Source organism: Oncorhynchus nerka, linkage group LG4 (genome assembly GCF_034236695.1).
Source record: "Oncorhynchus nerka isolate Pitt River linkage group LG4, Oner_Uvic_2.0, whole genome shotgun sequence".
Taxonomy (NCBI): Eukaryota; Metazoa; Chordata; class Actinopteri; order Salmoniformes; family Salmonidae; genus Oncorhynchus; species Oncorhynchus nerka.
The window spans coordinates 7588204-7605278 of record NC_088399.1 but is presented as its reverse complement, the minus strand read 5'-3'; the positions used below and the strand labels follow the sequence as shown (position 1 = coordinate 7605278).

Below are 17075 nucleotides of genomic sequence, written 5' to 3'. Positions count from 1 at the left end.
TGAAATAGGACCGTCGTCCTCAGAACAGAAGGTTAAATTGTCGTGAAGGCTTTATATAGGAAGGGAGAGGAGGGCGTGTTTGAAAAGTTTTATAGCCCATGTCTCTTCACAGGGGCGTGCCACTGATTGAGCATAGCCCTAATTTATGAAAACCCAAATCTCACATTTTAGAAGCTAAAATCACATTTCATCCCATCACAAATAATTTCATTTTCAAACATTTAAATTGAACAACATTTCCATGTGAGTCTGATAACTCTGATGTGTAGACTTTCCACTGTAGAGTTAGGATGACAATCATCGATGAGAATGTCTCGGATGACAACCGAACTGACATCATATTCATTACGTACCACTGCATATGTTCAATTGATCGGATTACCAGAATATAGTTAATTTCCCCCCACCTTCTGATGTTCCCAGAATCTCTGTTAACCAAGGGGTTTTCAAATGTCACATCAGTAGGGTAGAGAGAGGAAGAAGGGGGGGAGGAGGTATTTATAACTGTCATAAACCTACCCCCAGGCCAACGTCATGACAGTATGTATGTAGGTAGAACCCTGCTCGACATGTATGCATGTGTGTATGTATGTCTAACATTAAGAAGGGTGCTGTGTAGCTTTGAATGGTGGGTAGATCCTCAATCTGTTGTACCCCCAGGCCCCCCATGTCCTCTGTGGGCCCCTGGCCCTGTGATTACCTATCCCCAGTCTGTTGTACCCCCAGGCCCCATTTCCTCTGTGGGCCCCTGGTGAGGCGTTGCTGAAATTGGGGAGGATTGCCTGGTTTGTATTGAGCTGTTGTTCAGTCTTAGTTTGCTATTTGTACAGTGACCCGTGAGCAGAAACCGGAGCAGAGGTGGTCTGATTGTTGGAGCTTCCTTCTCTTGGTCTCGTAGGGAAGCTGAATGATTTAACAACATGCTGTTGCTGAAATGCCAGAAAGATGAAGACAATTTTATGAAGTCTGTCGACGGCCGGCCCATAAAACGGGGGGGGGGGGGGGCGAACAGACAGACATGGTTCATAGTTAACGAGGGAGTACAGACATGGTTCATAGTTAACGAGGGAGTACAGATGGACGGACAGACAGACATGGTTCATAGTTAATGAGGGAGTACAGATGGACGGACAGACATGGTTCATAGTTAACGAGGGAGTACAGATGGACGGACAGACAGACATGGTTCATAGTTAACGAGGGAGTACAGATGGACAGACAGACATGGTTCATAGTTAATGAGGGAGTACAGATGGACGGACAGACATGGTTCATAGTTAACGAGGGAGTACAGATGGACGGACGGACAGACAGACATGGTTCATAGTTAACGAGGGAGTACAGATGGACAGACAGACAGACATGGTTCATAGTTAACGAGGGAGTACAGATGGACGGACAGACAGACATGGTTCATAGTTAACGAGGGAGTACAGATGGGTGAACAGACAGACATGAGTTACAGATGGACGGACAGACAGACATGGTTCATAGTTAACGAGGGAGTACAGATGGGCGGACAGACAGACATGGTTCATAGTTAACGAGGGAGTACAGATGGACGGACAGACAGACATGGTTCATAGTTAACGAGGGAGTACAGATGGACGGACAGACAGACATGGTTCATAGTTAACGAGGGAGTACAGATGGACGGACAGACATGGTTCATAGTTAACCCCCCCAGCCAGGGCCTAATGAGTTAACCCCCCCAGCCAGGGCCTAATGAGTTATCCCCCCCAGCCAGGGCCTAATGAGTTATCCCCCCCAGCCAGGGCCTAATGAGTTAACCCCCCCAGCCAGGGCCTAATGCGTTAACCCCCAGCCAGGGCCTAATGCGTTAACCCCCAGCCAGGGCCTAATCGTTAACCCCCAGCCAGGGCCTAGCCCCCAGGGGGCCTAATGCGTTAACCCCCAGCCAGGGCCTAATGAGTTAACCCCCAGCCAGGGCCTAATGAGTTAACCCCCACAGCCAGGGCCTAATGAGTTAACCCCCCAGCCAGGGCCTAATGAGTTAACCCCCCAGCCAGGGCCTAATGCGTTAACCCCCCAGCCAGGGCCTAATCGTTAACCCCCAGCCAGGGCCTAATGCGTTAACCCCCAGCCAGGGCCTAATGTCGTTAACCCCCAGCCAGGGCCTAATGAGTTAACCCCCCAGCCAGGGCCTAATGAGTTAACCCCCAGCCAGGGCCTAATCGTTAAGCCCCCAGCCAGGGCCTAATCGTTAAGCCCCCCCCAGATCTGAGCCAGGGCCTAATCGTTAAGCCCCCCAGCCAGGGCCTAATTTGTTAACCCCCAGCCAGGGCCTAATTTGTTAACCCCCCAGCCAGGGCCTAATTCGTTAACCCCCCAGCCAGGGCCTAATGTCGTTAACCCCCAGCCAGGTCAACACATGCCATGTAAAGCGCTTTAACCCCCCAGCCAGGGCCTAATGTGGCCCCCAGCCAGGGCCTAATTTGTCCCCCCAGCCAGGGCCTAATTTGTTAACCCCCCCAGCCAGGTCAACACATGTCTCATGTAAAAGAGGAGCTTTAAACACCTCTGACATGTATTACTTTAAGTTGTGCATCTGTCGGCCTGGTACACGTCAGATCTCTGCCGGCCTGGTACACGTCAGATCTCTGTCGGCCTGGTACCGGCCTGGTACACGTCAGATCTCTGCCGGCCTGGTACACGTCAGATCTCTGTCGGCCTGGTACCGGCCTGGTACACGTCAGATCTGTCGGCCTGGTACCGGCCTGGTACACGTCAGATCTGTCGGCCTGGTACCGGCCTGGTACACGTCAGATCTCTGTCGGCCTGGTACACGTCAGATCTCTGTCGGCCTGGTACACGTCAGATCTGTCGGCCTGGTACCGGCCTGGTACACGTCAGATCTCTGTCGGCCTGGTACACGTCAGATCTGTCGGCCTGGTACCGGCCTGGTACACGTCAGATCTCTGTCGGCCTGGTACACGTCAGATCTGTCGGCCTGGTACACGTCAGATCTGTCGGCCTGGTACACGTCAGATCTCTGTCGGCCTGGTACACGTCAGATCTCTGTCGGCCTGGTACACGTCAGATCTCTGTCGGCCTGGTACACGTCAGATCTCTGTCGGCCTGGTACACGTCAGATCTCTGTCGGCCTGGTACACGTCAGATCTCTGTCGGCCTGGTACACGTCAGATCTCTGTCGGCCTGGTACACGTCAGATCTCTGTCGGCCTGGTACACGTCAGATCTCTGTCGGCCTGGTACACGTCAGATCTCTGTCGGCCTGGTACACGTCAGATCTCTGTCGGCCTGGTACACGTCAGATCTCTATTTTGTGTAGTGCACCAGTCCCTCGTGCAGCAAAGCATCCCCACAACATGATGCTGCCACCCCCATGCTTCACGGTTGGGATGGTGTTCTTTGGCTTGCAAGCCTTCCCCCTTTTTCCTACAAACATAACGATGGTCATTATGGCCAAACCGTTCTATTTTGGTAAAAAGTACAATCTTTGTCCCCATGTGCAGTTGCAAACCGTAGTCTGGCTTTTTTTATGGGGGTTTTGGAGCAGTGGCTTCTTCCTTGCTGAGCGGCCATTCAGGTTATGTCGATATAGGACTCGTTTTACTGTGGATATAGATACTTTTGTACCTGTTTCCTCCAGCATCTTCACAAGGTCCTTTGACGTTGTTCAGGGATTGATTTGCACTTTTCGCACCAAAGTACTTTCATCTCTAGGAGACAGAATGCATCTCCTTCCTGAGCGGTATGACGGCTGCGTGGTCCCATGGTGTTTATAGTTGCGTACTATTGTTTGTACAGGTGAACGTGGTACATTCAGGCGTTTGGAAATTGCTCCCAAGGATGAACCAGACTTGTGGAGGTCTACATATTATTTTTCTGAGGTTGATTGGCTGATTTCTTTAGATTTTCCCATGATGTCAAGCAAAGAGGCACTACGTTTGAAGGTAGGCCTTGAAATACATCTTCAGGTACACTTCCAATTGACTCAAATTATGTCAATTAGCCTATCAGAAGCTTCTAAAGCCATGACTGCTAATAGCAGTCAGGAATGTCTGTTGAATCTGTTATCCAATGTGCTTGTCTGCGCTAATAGCAGCCCAAAACATTCTTTCATGTTTTTAATTTATTTTTTATATACTTCAAGGGGTCTTACTATTCAAATAGCTAAATGACCCTTGGTATGACCTTCTTAAAACAACTCCATATAGGTTAGTAGAACCTCCCCTCCCCCGGTTCAGGCAGGGCTTAGACTCTTAAGGGGTCTTACTATTCATAATCAAATAGCTAAATGACCCTTGGTATGACCTTCTTAAAACAACTCCATATAGGTTAGTAGAACCTCCCCTCCCCCGGTTCAGGCAGGGCTTAGACTCTTAAGGGGTCTTACTATTCATAATCAAATAGCTAAATGACCCTTGGTATGACCTTCTTAAAACAACTCCATATAGGTTTTGGAGTAGAACCTCCCTCCCCGGTTCAGGCAGGGCTTAGACTCTTAAGGGGTCTTACTATTCATAATCAAATAGCTAAATGACCCTTGGTATGACCTTCTTAAAACAACTCCATATAGGTTAGTAGAACCTCCCCTCCCCCGGTTCAGGCAGGGCTTAGACTCTTAAGGGGTCTTACTATTCATAATCAAATAGCTAAATGACCCTTGGTATGACCTTCTTAAAACAACTCCATATAGGTTAGTAGAACCTCCCCTCCCCCGGTTCAGGCAGGGCTTAGACTCTTAAGGGGTCTTACTATTCAAATAGCTAAATGACCCTTGGTATGACCTTCTTAAAACAACTCCATATAGGTTTGAGTAGGCCTTGAGAAATCCCCTCCCCGGTTCAGGCAGGGCTTAGACTCTTAAGGGTCTTACTATTCAAATAGCTAAATGACCCTTGGTATGACCTTCTTAAAACAACTCCATATGCTTGTTAGTAGAACCTCCCCTCCCCATGTTCAATTTATTTTTTATACTCTTAAGGGGTCTTACTATTCATAATCAAATAGCTAAATGACCCTTGGTATGACCTTCTTAAAACAACTCCATATAGGTTAGTAGAACCTCCCTCCCCGGTTCAGGCAGGGCTTAGACTCTTAAGGGTCTTACTATTCATAATCAAATAGCTAAATGACCCTTGGTATGACCTTCTTAAAACAACTCCATATAGGTTAGTAGAACCTCCCCTCCCCCGGTTCAGGCAGGGCTTAGACTCTTAAGGGGTCTTACTATTCATAATCAAATAGCTAAATGACCCTTGGTATGACCTTCTTAAAACAACTCCATATAGGTTAGTAGAACCTCCCTCCCCGGTTCAGGCAGGGCTTAGACTCTTAAGGGGTCTTACTATTCATAATCAAATAGCTAAATGACCCTTGGTATGACCTTCTTAAAACAACTCCATATAGGTTAGTAGAACCTCCCCTCCCCCGGTTCAGGCAGGGCTTAGACTCTTAAGGGGTCTTACTATTCATAATCAAATAGCTAAATGACCCTTGGTATGACCTTCTTAAAACAACTCCATATAGGTTAGTAGAACCTCCCCTCCCCCGGTTCAGGCAGGGCTTAGACTCTTAAGGGTCTTACTATTCATAATCAAATAGCTAAATGACCCTTGGTATGACCTTCTTAAAACAACTCCATATAGGTTAGTAGAACCTCCCCTCCCCCGGTTCAGGCAGGGCTTAGACTCTTAAGGGGTCTTACTATTCATAATCAAATAGCTAAATGACCCTTGGTATGACCTTCTTAAAACAACTCCATATAGGTTAGTAGAACCTCCCCTCCCCCGGTTCAGGCAGGGCTTAGACTCTTAAGGGGTCTTACTATTCAAATAGCTAAATGACCCTTGGTATGACCTTCTTAAAACAACTCCATATAGGTTAGTAGAACCTCCCCTCCCCCGGTTCAGGCAGGGCTTAGACTCTTAAGGGGTCTTACTATTCATAATCAAATAGCTAAATGACCCTTGGTATGACCTTCTTAAAACAACTCCATATAGGTTAGTAGAACCTCCCCTCCCCCGGTTCAGGCAGGGCTTAGACTCTTAAGGTTTAAACACATTTTGGCAAAGGGATCCGTGGATTACGTTTTTAGAGGGTGTAATATAATATAATGTATTATTAATTATTAATCTGTAAATATATGTTTTTAACCCTGGGAAACATGAGTCTGCGATGCTCACAGCGATATTGGTATCTAAAGTACTCCACCAATTCAATTTATTTCCAACTCCATGCATCTTGTATTTCTCCAATTTTTTCTGAATTTTTTTATATATATTTTTTTGCTATAAATCTATTTTAAGCTTTAAAACTGCAAAGTTTTCTCTCTGCCTCATGGAAAAAGCTGTAGAATTGCAGTATTTTAGCTTTAAGGCTGCAACAACAACAAAAAATCTCTCTGTGATGACACATTTGTCGAATTGCAGGAAATTACAGTAGCTTGAAAACGGCAACATTTTCTTTCCGATGCCAAGAGGCGAGCCTTTAAAATGGTCTTTCCTAGGGACAGAGATTTGGTTTGTCCGGCCATGCTCTGCCGACATCATAAGTAAAACTCCTTGTTTGCTATTTTCATCTCACTTGAGCTTTTCTGACTATGAGGGGGTCCCTGATGAATTTCTTAACATTAAAGGGGTCCCTGGACCCACAACAATTTGAGAACCTCTGGCCTAAACAACAACAGTAATTGTGTAAAGGCATGGATGCAGGGCTGTGTTCAAAACAACTACACGTGTGCTTGCTCTTGTTCCTCAACGGCACAGCTAGGAGAACAAAACAAAGAAACACTTTTCTTAATTTTTTAAATTTAACCTTTATTTAACTAGGCAAGTCAGTTAAGAACAAATTCTTATTTAAAATGACGGCCTAGGAACAGTGGGTTAACTGCCTGTTCAGGGGCAGAACGACAGATTTGTACCTTGTCAGCTCGGAGGTTTGAACTTGCAACCTTCCGGTTACTAGTCCAATGCTCTAACCACTAGGCTACCCTGCCGCCTATAAACTTCTAGTTGAAGACTCTGGTTTGACAGCTGTGTTCACTTGGAAACACCAGTTAGACCTCTCACTCAAACCCTTGTCGTTGTCTTATGTTGCACCTATCCCAATTTCTAATATTATTATCATGTTACTGATTGTATTCAGAGTATTTTCAGTGTTCATTATCAACAAAAGCGGCCGAAAAGTACAGCTAAAATTTAACATGAAATCAACGGTGTAATGTTTAGATTCAGTTTCGTATCAGGTGACTATTTTGACTAATCATTACCCCATCATCTCCAAACTCTTCCATTTGAATTGCTACCGTGGTTACACATGTATTCCATATTGGCCAATCCCCTGGAGTTCAGCTTTTGCTGCACTTTTTCCACCCTATTAGTTTGTGTGTGTGTGTTTCCTGTATCTTGTGTTAACACTGGGTAAGATGCTCAGTGTTAAAGAGGAGTGCATTTCCATGGTTGCATCCCAAATTGAATCCTATTCCCTACGTACTGCACTAAATAGGGAATAGGGATGCCATTTTTGGGATGCATGCATAGCTGTGTCTGTCTGTCTGGCCTGGCCTTTAGTGTGATAAACAGTGGATGGGCCCTAAATTAAATGAATTGTCTGGGTAGAGGTATTGTACAGCTCTCTCTTAGCGAATCATTGAACAAGCCTCTTCTACAGACTGGGACAATAGGCCCTGATCACTCTAAAGGGTTTCTATGCAGACTCCAACTAGCTGAGTAAATGTGTCCGTGCCGCGTGATGAATTGGAATTCAGCCTCCTGTTGTTCAGATTACCGTTGGCTGTCGACCACATCTAGCTAGTCGCAGAGGCTTTATGGAGAAGTGTCATCTGGGATCAAACTTAAAAGGGGATGAAATGCATCAATAAATAATAATAAATAAAGATCCAAAGTCGAAACATAAATATAAATACTTCACTATTGACGGTACAGTTTTGTTTTCTGTGATAAAATGTTGTTGACAGTTTTTACTGTCGTGAAAGTTTATGGGGACACACCATGGACGTAGGAGTCACATTACTGGACCTAACTTGGGGTAGAGGGGACTGAACGAGGGACCTAACTTGGGGTAGAGGGGACTGAACGAGGGACCTAACTTGGGGTAGAGGGGACTGAATGAGGGACCTAACTTGGGGTAGAGGGGACTGAATGAAGGACCCGGCTGGGGTGGAGGGGACTGAATGAAGGACCCGGCTGGGGTGGAGGGGACTGAATGAAGGACCCGGCTGGGGTGGAGGGGACTGAACGAGGGACCTAACTTGGGGTAGAGGGGACTGAATGAGGGACCTAACTTGGGGTAGAGGGGACTGAATGAGGGACCTAACTTGGGGTGGAGGGGACTGAATGAGGGACCTAACTTGGGGTAGAGGGGACTGAATGAGGGACCTAACTTGGGGTAGAGGGGACTGAATGAGGGACCTAACTTGGGGTAGAGGGGACTGAACGAGGGACCTAACTTGACTGAGCAGGGACCTAACTTGGGGTAGAGGGACTGAGGGGGACCTAACAGGGGTAGAGGGGACTGAGCAGGGACCCGGCTGGGGTAGAGGGACTGAATGAGGGACCCGGCTGGGGTAGAGGGGACTGAACGAGGGACCCGGCTGGGGTGAAGGGGACTGAACGAAGGACCCGGCTGGGGTGGAGGGGACTGAACGAAGGACCCGACTGGGGTGGAGGGGACTGAATGAAGGACCCGACTGGGGTGGAGGGGACTGAACGAAGGACCCGACTGGGGTGGAGGGGCCTGAACGAAGGACCCGACTGGGGTGGAGGGGTCACTGAACGAAGGACCCGGCTGGGGTGGAGGGGTCACTCAACGAAGGACCCGGCTGGGGTGGAGGGTCACTCAACGAAGGACCCGACTGGGGTGGAGGGGTCACTCAGCGAAGGACCCGACTGGGGTGGAGGGGACTGAACGAAGGACCCGACTGGGGTGGAGGGGTCACTCAATGAAGGACCCGACTGGGGTGGAGGGGGCTGAATGAAGGACCCGACTGGGGTGGAGGGGTCACTCAACGAAGGACCCGACTGGGGTGGAGGGGTTACTCAACGAAGGACCTGACTGGGGTGAATGGGTCACTCAACGAAGGACCCGACTGGGGTGGATGGGTCACTCAACGAAGGACGCGACTGGGGTGGAGGGGTCACTCAACGAAGGACGCGACTGGGGTGGAGGGGTCACTCAACGAAGGACCCGACTGGGGTGGAGGGGTTACTCAACGAAGGACCCGGCTGGGGTGGAGGGGTTACTCAACGAAGGACCCGACTGGGGTGGAGGGTCACTCAACCCGGCTGGGATGGAGGGGTTACTCCGAACCCGACTGGGGTGGAGGGTCACTCAGCGAAGGACCCGACTAGGGTGGAGGGGACTGAACGAAGGACCCGACTGGGGTGGAGGGGTTACTCAGCGAAGGACCCGACTGGGGTGGAGGGGACTGGTCACCCGACTGGGGTGGAGGGTCACTCAACGAAGGACCCGACTGGGGTGGAGGGGTCACTCAACGAAGGACCCGACTGGGGTGGAGGGGTCACTCAACGAAGGACCCGACTGGGGTGGAGGGGTCACTCAACGAAGGACCCGACTGGGGTGGAGGGGACTGAACGAAGGACCCGACTGGGGTGGAGGGGTCACTCAACGAAGGACCCTACTGGGGTGGAGGGGACTGAATGAAGGACCCGGCTGGGGTGGAGGGGTCACTCAACGAAGGACCCGGCTGGGGTGGAGGGGTCACTCAACGAAGGACCCGGCTGGGGTGGAGGGGACTGAATGAAGAACCCGGCTGGGGTGGAGGGGACTGAATGAAGGACCCGGCTGGGGTGGAGGACTGAATGAAGGACCCGGCTGGGGTGGAGGGGACTGAATGAAGGACCCGGCTGGGGTGGAGGGGACTGAATGAAGGACCCGGCTGGGGTGGAGGGGACTGAATGAAGGACCCGGCTGGGGTGGAGGGGACTGAATGAAGGACCCGGCTGGGGTGGAGGGGACTGAACGAAGGACCCGGCTGGGGTGGAGGGGACTGAACGAAGGACCCGACTGGGGTGGAGGGGTTACTCAACGAAGGACCCGACTGGGGTGGAGGGGACTGAATGAAGGACCTGACTGGGGTGGAGGGGTCACTCAACGAAGGACCCGACTGGGGTGGAGGGGTCATTCAACGAAGGACCCGACTGGGGTGGAGGGGTCACTCAACGAAGGACCCGACTGGGGTGGAGGGGTCACTCAACGAAGGATCTCATCATCACTCTTTTTCTCCAGACTTAGTAAAAGCCACAGACTTCTCTCTCTGGCTAAACTTCTCTCTCTGTCAACTTTACTCCGTCTTCACTCTCCTGAGAGAGTAACTAGTTTTGTCAGATTAAATGTTAGAACGTTTCCCTCCAGACCAGGATTTGTAACATCACAGGATCACAGTCGGCCCTGTTAGTGTCAGATCCCAGTACAGCACATGTCTACTTTTAGCTAACGAGCGAGACACTGCTCTACTCTTCATTGTCTTCATTAGTCCCAATGCAACAGGTGTAGTCAGCAGAATGGAACACTTACCCCGAGGCTTTTCTTAAAAGGGGGTAGTGTGGGCTGTGAGGCGCTGTAAAGATCACACGAGGAGGTCTGGGAAACCTGTTAACAGCCTCTGATTTTATATCTGTTACGGTGTGTTTTTGGCCCTGGTGATTTAGTCAGGATGGTGGGAGGAGAACTGCAGGTGTTCGAGATAATAATGATGGGGCCACCTTCCCTTTAACATTGTGGACTGAGAGGTGGGGGGGGGGGGCCTTGGGCCTTTCAACTACTAGATAGAACAGAACACATCTGAACCTGTAGTTAGCCTGAATAAAAAAAGGAATTTGAGTTTGTATAGTGATGATTTGTTGTTCATCACCTCTCTCTGACCACGTACACACACATGCTTACCCCCCCCCCACCCCACCCCCCTCTTCATACTACTAAGCTTGTCTTTACTACACAGTACATGGACACAATACAAGCATCTCTGTCTGCTAAATATTTGATGGTATCTTATGTATTCTATTCTCCAGGCCTCCTAGACCCGGGACCCCTGAGACCCCCAAAAAGACTGCAGCACCCCCCCAGGTGTCTAGTCCGGCCGTGCAGGGACAGATCAAACAAGGTAACTACAAAAGGCTGTTTTCCCTCGGGGCGGTGCTAGGAGATCCACTGATGTACAGGGCAGGCAGCAGGCCCTGTGAATCTCAGATCTAGGAGAGAATCCACTCCTGGCCTTTCAAACTTAGGCTGAGTCCCTAATGCACCCTATTCCCTATTCTCAAATATTTTTCACTATTTCGGGGGAATAGAATGTCATTTGAGACACTACCCTAGAATACTTCATATCGTCTCCACAGGAGTAAACTAAGGTGTCACCGACAGTCTCTACAATACTAAATCAAGCTGTGTTTGTCCAATGCCCCGAATACAACAAGTGAAGACCTTAACGTGAAATGCTTAGTTGCAAGCCCTTAACCAACAATGCACTTCAAGAAATAAAGTTGAGATAATATTTACCAAATAAACATAATTAAATTATAATCAAAAGTAACAGAATAAAATAACAATAACAAGGCTATATAACAGGGGGGGTACCGAGTGACTGTGCGGGGGGTACAGGTTAGTTGAGGTAATGTGTACATGTAGGTAGGGGTGAGGTGACTATGCATAGATAATAAACAGCGAGTAGCAGCAGTGTACAAAACAAATGGAGGGGGAAGGGGGGTGGTGATGTAATATATACATTTACAGCACAGCTCACCTGTTATACTACAGGGTTGGGGTCATATTCAATCATTGAAAAAAATACCATCTTACTTTCAACAATTTCTCTAAAAATAAAGGATAAGCAAATGGAGACGTGCATTTTTTAAAATTCAAAACACTTCCTGAATTTACTGACTTAAATTCGAATTGACCCCAGTCCCCAGCCCCTGGCGTTTGACCCCAGCCCCTGGCGTTTGACCCCAGCCCCTGGCGTTTGACCCCAGCCCCTGGTCGACAAAACAACAGTTATGTCTGTCTCACTGCTGTCTGTCTGGCCTTGTCCCTGACTCATACCAGTCAAGGGTTGTTCAGTATATATAGCTCAGGGAAAGGCAACTGGCCCTTTTTGTAAGCAAGGGGGAGAACTAAGTCGGGGTCTCAATTTACTGTTAAAATAGTAGAATACCCCAGGTGACATTTAGAATGATGACAGTACAATACACCAGGTGTCATTTAGAATGATGACAGTTAGAACAGTACAATACACCAGGTGTCATTTAGAATGATGACAGTACAATACCCCAGGTGACATTTAGAATGATGACAGTACAATACACCAGGTGACATTTAGAATGATGACAGTACAATACACCAGGTGTCATTTAGAATGATGACAGTACAATACACCAGGTGTCATTTAGAATGATGACAGTACAATACACCAGGTGTCATTTAGAATGATGACAGTACAATACACCAGGTGTCATTTGGTAATGTGGTTGTGCATCAGCAGTTTCTCTCTTGTTATTTCATGTCAGCTAACATGTTTTAGATTGGTAAGTTCGCCAGCTGTCTAAACTTGTAGTAATCATGGTCAAATTACAGACCGGGGGGCCCACATTGATTTTGTTAGTCACTTTCAATTAGATATCATATTCAAAACGGCAAATATGTCTCTCCGCCCCATGGCAAAATGTGTAAAATTTCAGGACTCTAAAAACTTCACTTGGGTTCTCCAAAAGATTAAGGCTGACTATGACTGCATGTGTGGGGAATGTATCTGGACAGCAGACCCACAAGTCACTGCAACCTTTCATGATGAGTTCAGAGAACTCCCTGAGCTAGGTGATCCGCTAGGTGATCCGCTAGGTGATCCGCTAGGTGATCCGCTAGGTGATCCCGCCCCGCTAGGTGATCCCGCTAGGTGATCCCGCTAGGTGATCCCGCTAGGTGATCCGGGTCAGTTTGGGTGGTGTGTTCATATATGGAATAATATTGTACCCCATGACTATGGATCAGACGATGTCTTAATGGCATATATTAAACACATTTGATACGATCAATTAATAAAATACAAAAGGAAGATAAACCAGAAATAAAATGATGTTCTTTCATGCACATATTTTAATATTATCTATATATCTAGCTATCTAACTATTTATATTTTTCTGTTCTTAATTTATTTTTTATTTTTTTCACATGAAGAACTATGTAAAGATGCAATATGCAGAAATCGCTCCGCCACTTCCTGGTTTGCTAAAAGTCTAATAGTTGACCTAATTTCAGTTTGTGACAAAACATGCAACAAGTGTAGTGTAGAAAATCATTGTACCATCTAAACCACTGTGAAATATATTTTCCATCACCAAAAATGTTCTCAGCTGTTTTGAAGCTGGTGTATAAAACCGAAAGTAAAAGACTTAAAAACTAAACTTATGAACGGGAAGCATAGGAATAGAGCACATAGAACAGATATACCGCTACTTAGACTTGCGTTCAATAAGAATGACAGATCTAGAACACGTAATTCTATGTGAATGCGGTCACATACTGCCGCTTTAATTGTAGGAACTTGATAGTGTATGTGGTATGGACCAATCATGGCCCTGCTCCACTCGTCTTTTGTTGTTGTATCATAATTAAATGTAGAAATTAAGGTATAGTGCTTATGTATGAACATCGTTATTAACTAACGACGACCCCGCTAACCTTGAACACGCACGCACACACACACACACACACACACACACACCCCTACGAATGTACTGGTCTCCATGCAGATGGCACAAAGGCCAGTTGAACAAACAACAACGCCCCCTTCCCCACACACACACACACACACACACACACGCATGTGCCCCCACCCCTCCATTTGCTCTCAGAGCCATGGGGCTGTTGTTACACCATATTGTAATGGAGAGGCAGTGTCCTGTAGTGACCTGCTAACTGTCTGTGTCATCCTCCCGTTGACACTCTGGCCGTAAGGACCCTCTGCTAACTGGCTGTGTCATCCTCCCGTTGACACTCTGGCCGTAAGGACCCTCTGCTAACTGTCTGTGTCATCCTCCCGTTGACACTCTGGCCGTGGACCCTCTGCTAACTGTCTGTGTCATCCTCCCGTTGACACTCTGGCCGTAAGGACCCTCTGCTAACTGTCTGTGTCATCCTCCCGTTGACACTCTGGCCGTAAGGACCCTCTGCTAACTGTCTGTGTCATCCTCCCGTTGACACTCTGGCCGTAAGGACCCTCTGCTAACTGTCTGTGTCATCCTCCCGTTGACACTCTGGCCGTAAGGACCCTCTGCTAACTGTCTGTGTCATCCTCCCGTTGACACTCTGGCCGTAAGGACCCTCTGCTAACTGGCTGTGTCATCCTCCCGTTGACACTCTGGCCGTAAGGACCCTCTGCTAACTGGCTGTGTCATCCTCCCGTTGACACTCTGGCCGTAAGGACCCTCTGCTAACTGGCTGTGTCATCCTCCCGTTGACACTCTGGCCGTAAGGACCCTCTGCTAACTGTCTGTGTCATCCTCCCGTTGACACTCTGGCCGTAAGGACCCTCTGCTAACTGGCTGTGTCATCCTCCCGTTGACACTCTGGCCGTAAGGACCCTCTGCTAACTGTCTGTGTCATCCTCCCGTTGACACTCTGGCCGTAAGGACCCTCTGCTCATTATGTTGCTGCTCTTTCCCCTCTAAACCAGTCTGGGCATCACTTCACAATAATGTGAGGTAAAACGGTGTTTATCCAAAGATCACTTGTGTATTTTACTGTCTTCACCTTGTGCTATTTTTCGTACTGCGTTGGTATTGATTACTTCCTTGGTAACTGATTGAGTACTGCGTCGGCTCTGGTATGTACTGCCTCGGTATTGAGTACTACCGGCTCGGTATTGAGTACTGCCTCCTCGGTACCTCAGGTATGCGTCGGTATTGAGTAAAGAGTATAAGCTGGCCTTCTTGAGTGTGCCTTCGGTATTGAGTACTGCCTTCGGTATTGAGTACTGCCTTCGGTCTGCCTTCGGATGAGAAAACGATTGAGTACTGGCTCTGTCAAGAAAGGCATTTCACTGTACCTTTGCACGTGACATTTAACAACTTCAAACTTGATGTCATTTATCAAAAACAAACAGAATAAAAAAATATAGACAATGCCAAAATGTAATGTGTGTGTATATATATATATATATATATATATATGATTTTTTTGCACAAGGGGCCGTTCGTTTTTATTACCCAGAATCAGAGGAAGTTTCTTCCTTCGTGTCCGATACAGTGCCTGTCATCATTTTTTTAATGATCTACTCAAAATACTCCAATGTAAAGATATTAATGAAAAATAAATCACTTATTTACCTTGATTAGGTCAATAAATTCAACCCCTTGAGTCTATACATGTTAGAATCCCCTTTAGCAGCGACTACAGCTGTCAGGCTTTCTGGGTAAGTACTCAATGGCCACCGGTTTGCAAAGCTCCGACCCAACTTAGCTTTTTTTGTCATTTATTTTGTCATTTATTTTTACTGTGTTTTAACTAAATGTATCCTCTATCATTTCTTACAACCGACAAGAACTCTTGAACATCATATCGGCAGTTACTTACCCCAATTCCAGCTTCTACTTCCACTCATCTGTCCTGGGCTCTTTCTGTAATTCTGACGCCTCCCGAAGAGGAACGGTTAGAGAAAAGAGAGGGGAGGGGGATCCGGTCACTTGATAATAAGATGAATGACCTCCAATCGTGGATACGCTACGAACGGGACTGCAATCTTTTTAGCTTTTCAGAAACATGACTCTTTGACAAGATACCCCCATAAGCTGGCTCTTCAACAGGCTGACAGGACAGTGGAGTCGGGGATATTGAAGGGGGGGAGGAGTTTGCCTCTTCATCAACTCCAACTGGTGTTCTAATTCCCCACTGTTCACCCGTCTTGGAATACCGGATGGTCAAATGCCCTTCAACCTCTTCAGCTGTTATCGTGACTGCTGTGTGTATTACAATGAGATAAGCTGGCTCTGTGTATGTGTGTGTGTATTACATGGATAAGAAAAGATAAGCTGGCTCTGTGTGTACCTCAGGATGAGAAAAGATAAGCTGGCTCTGTGTGTATTACATGCCACCTCAGGATAAAAGAAAAGATAGGATGAGAAAAGATAAGCTGGCTCTGTGTGTATTACATGCCACCTCAGGATGAGAAAAGATAAGCTGGCTCTGTGTGTATTACCTCAGGATGAGAAAGATAAGCCTCCTCAGGATGAGAAAGATAAGCTGGCTCTGTGTGTATTACATGCCACCTCAGGATGAGAAAAGATAAGCTGGCTCTGTGTGTATTACATGCCACCTCAGGATGAGAAAAGATAAGCTGGCTCTGTGTGTATTACATGCCACCTCAGGATGAGAAAGATAAGCTGGCTCTGTGTGTATTAGGATGAGAAAGATAAGCTGGCTCTGTGTGTATTACATGCCACCTCAGGATGAGAAAAGATAAGCTGGCTCTGTGTGTATTACATGCCACCTCAGGATGCTGGCTCTGTGTGTATTACCCACCTCAGGATGAGAAAAGATAAGCTGGCTCTGTGTGTATTACATGCCACCTCAGGATGAAAAGATAAGCTGGCTCTGTGTGTATTACATGCCACCTCAGGATGAGAAAAGATAAGCTGGCTCTGTGTGTATTACATGCCACCTCAGGATGAGAAAAGATAAGCTGGCTCTGTGTGTGTGCCACCTCAGGATGAGAAAGATAAGCTGGCTCTGTGTGTATGCCACCTCAGGATGAGAAAAGATAAGCTGGCTCTGTGTGTATTACATGCCACCTCAGGATGAGAAAGATAATGCCACCTGGATCTGTCTGTGTGTATTACATGCCACCTCAGGATGAGAAAAGATAAGCTGGCTCTGTGTGTATTACATGCCACCTCAGGATGAGAAAAGATAAGCTGGCTCTGTGTGTAGGATTACATGCCACCTCAGGATGAGAAAAGATAAGCTGGCTCTGTGTGTATTACATGCCACCTCAGGATGAGAAAAGATAAGCTGGCTCTTACATGCCACCTCAGGATGAGAAAAGATAAGCTGGCT

The 17075-nt window shown here is 47.5% G+C and overlaps 1 protein-coding gene across 1 annotated transcript in view; it reads left to right on the top strand.

The window, feature by feature from the left end:
- The window catches only part of LOC115116293 (WD repeat-containing protein 7), a 261967-nt gene that overhangs the window by 87954 nt on the left and 156938 nt on the right, over nt 1-17075 (top strand). The window contains exon 18 of the mRNA XM_065017127.1: nt 11039-11130. Within this exon, the coding sequence (XP_064873199.1) occupies nt 11039-11130 (92 nt within the window). The remainder of the gene's footprint in view (nt 1-11038; nt 11131-17075) is intronic.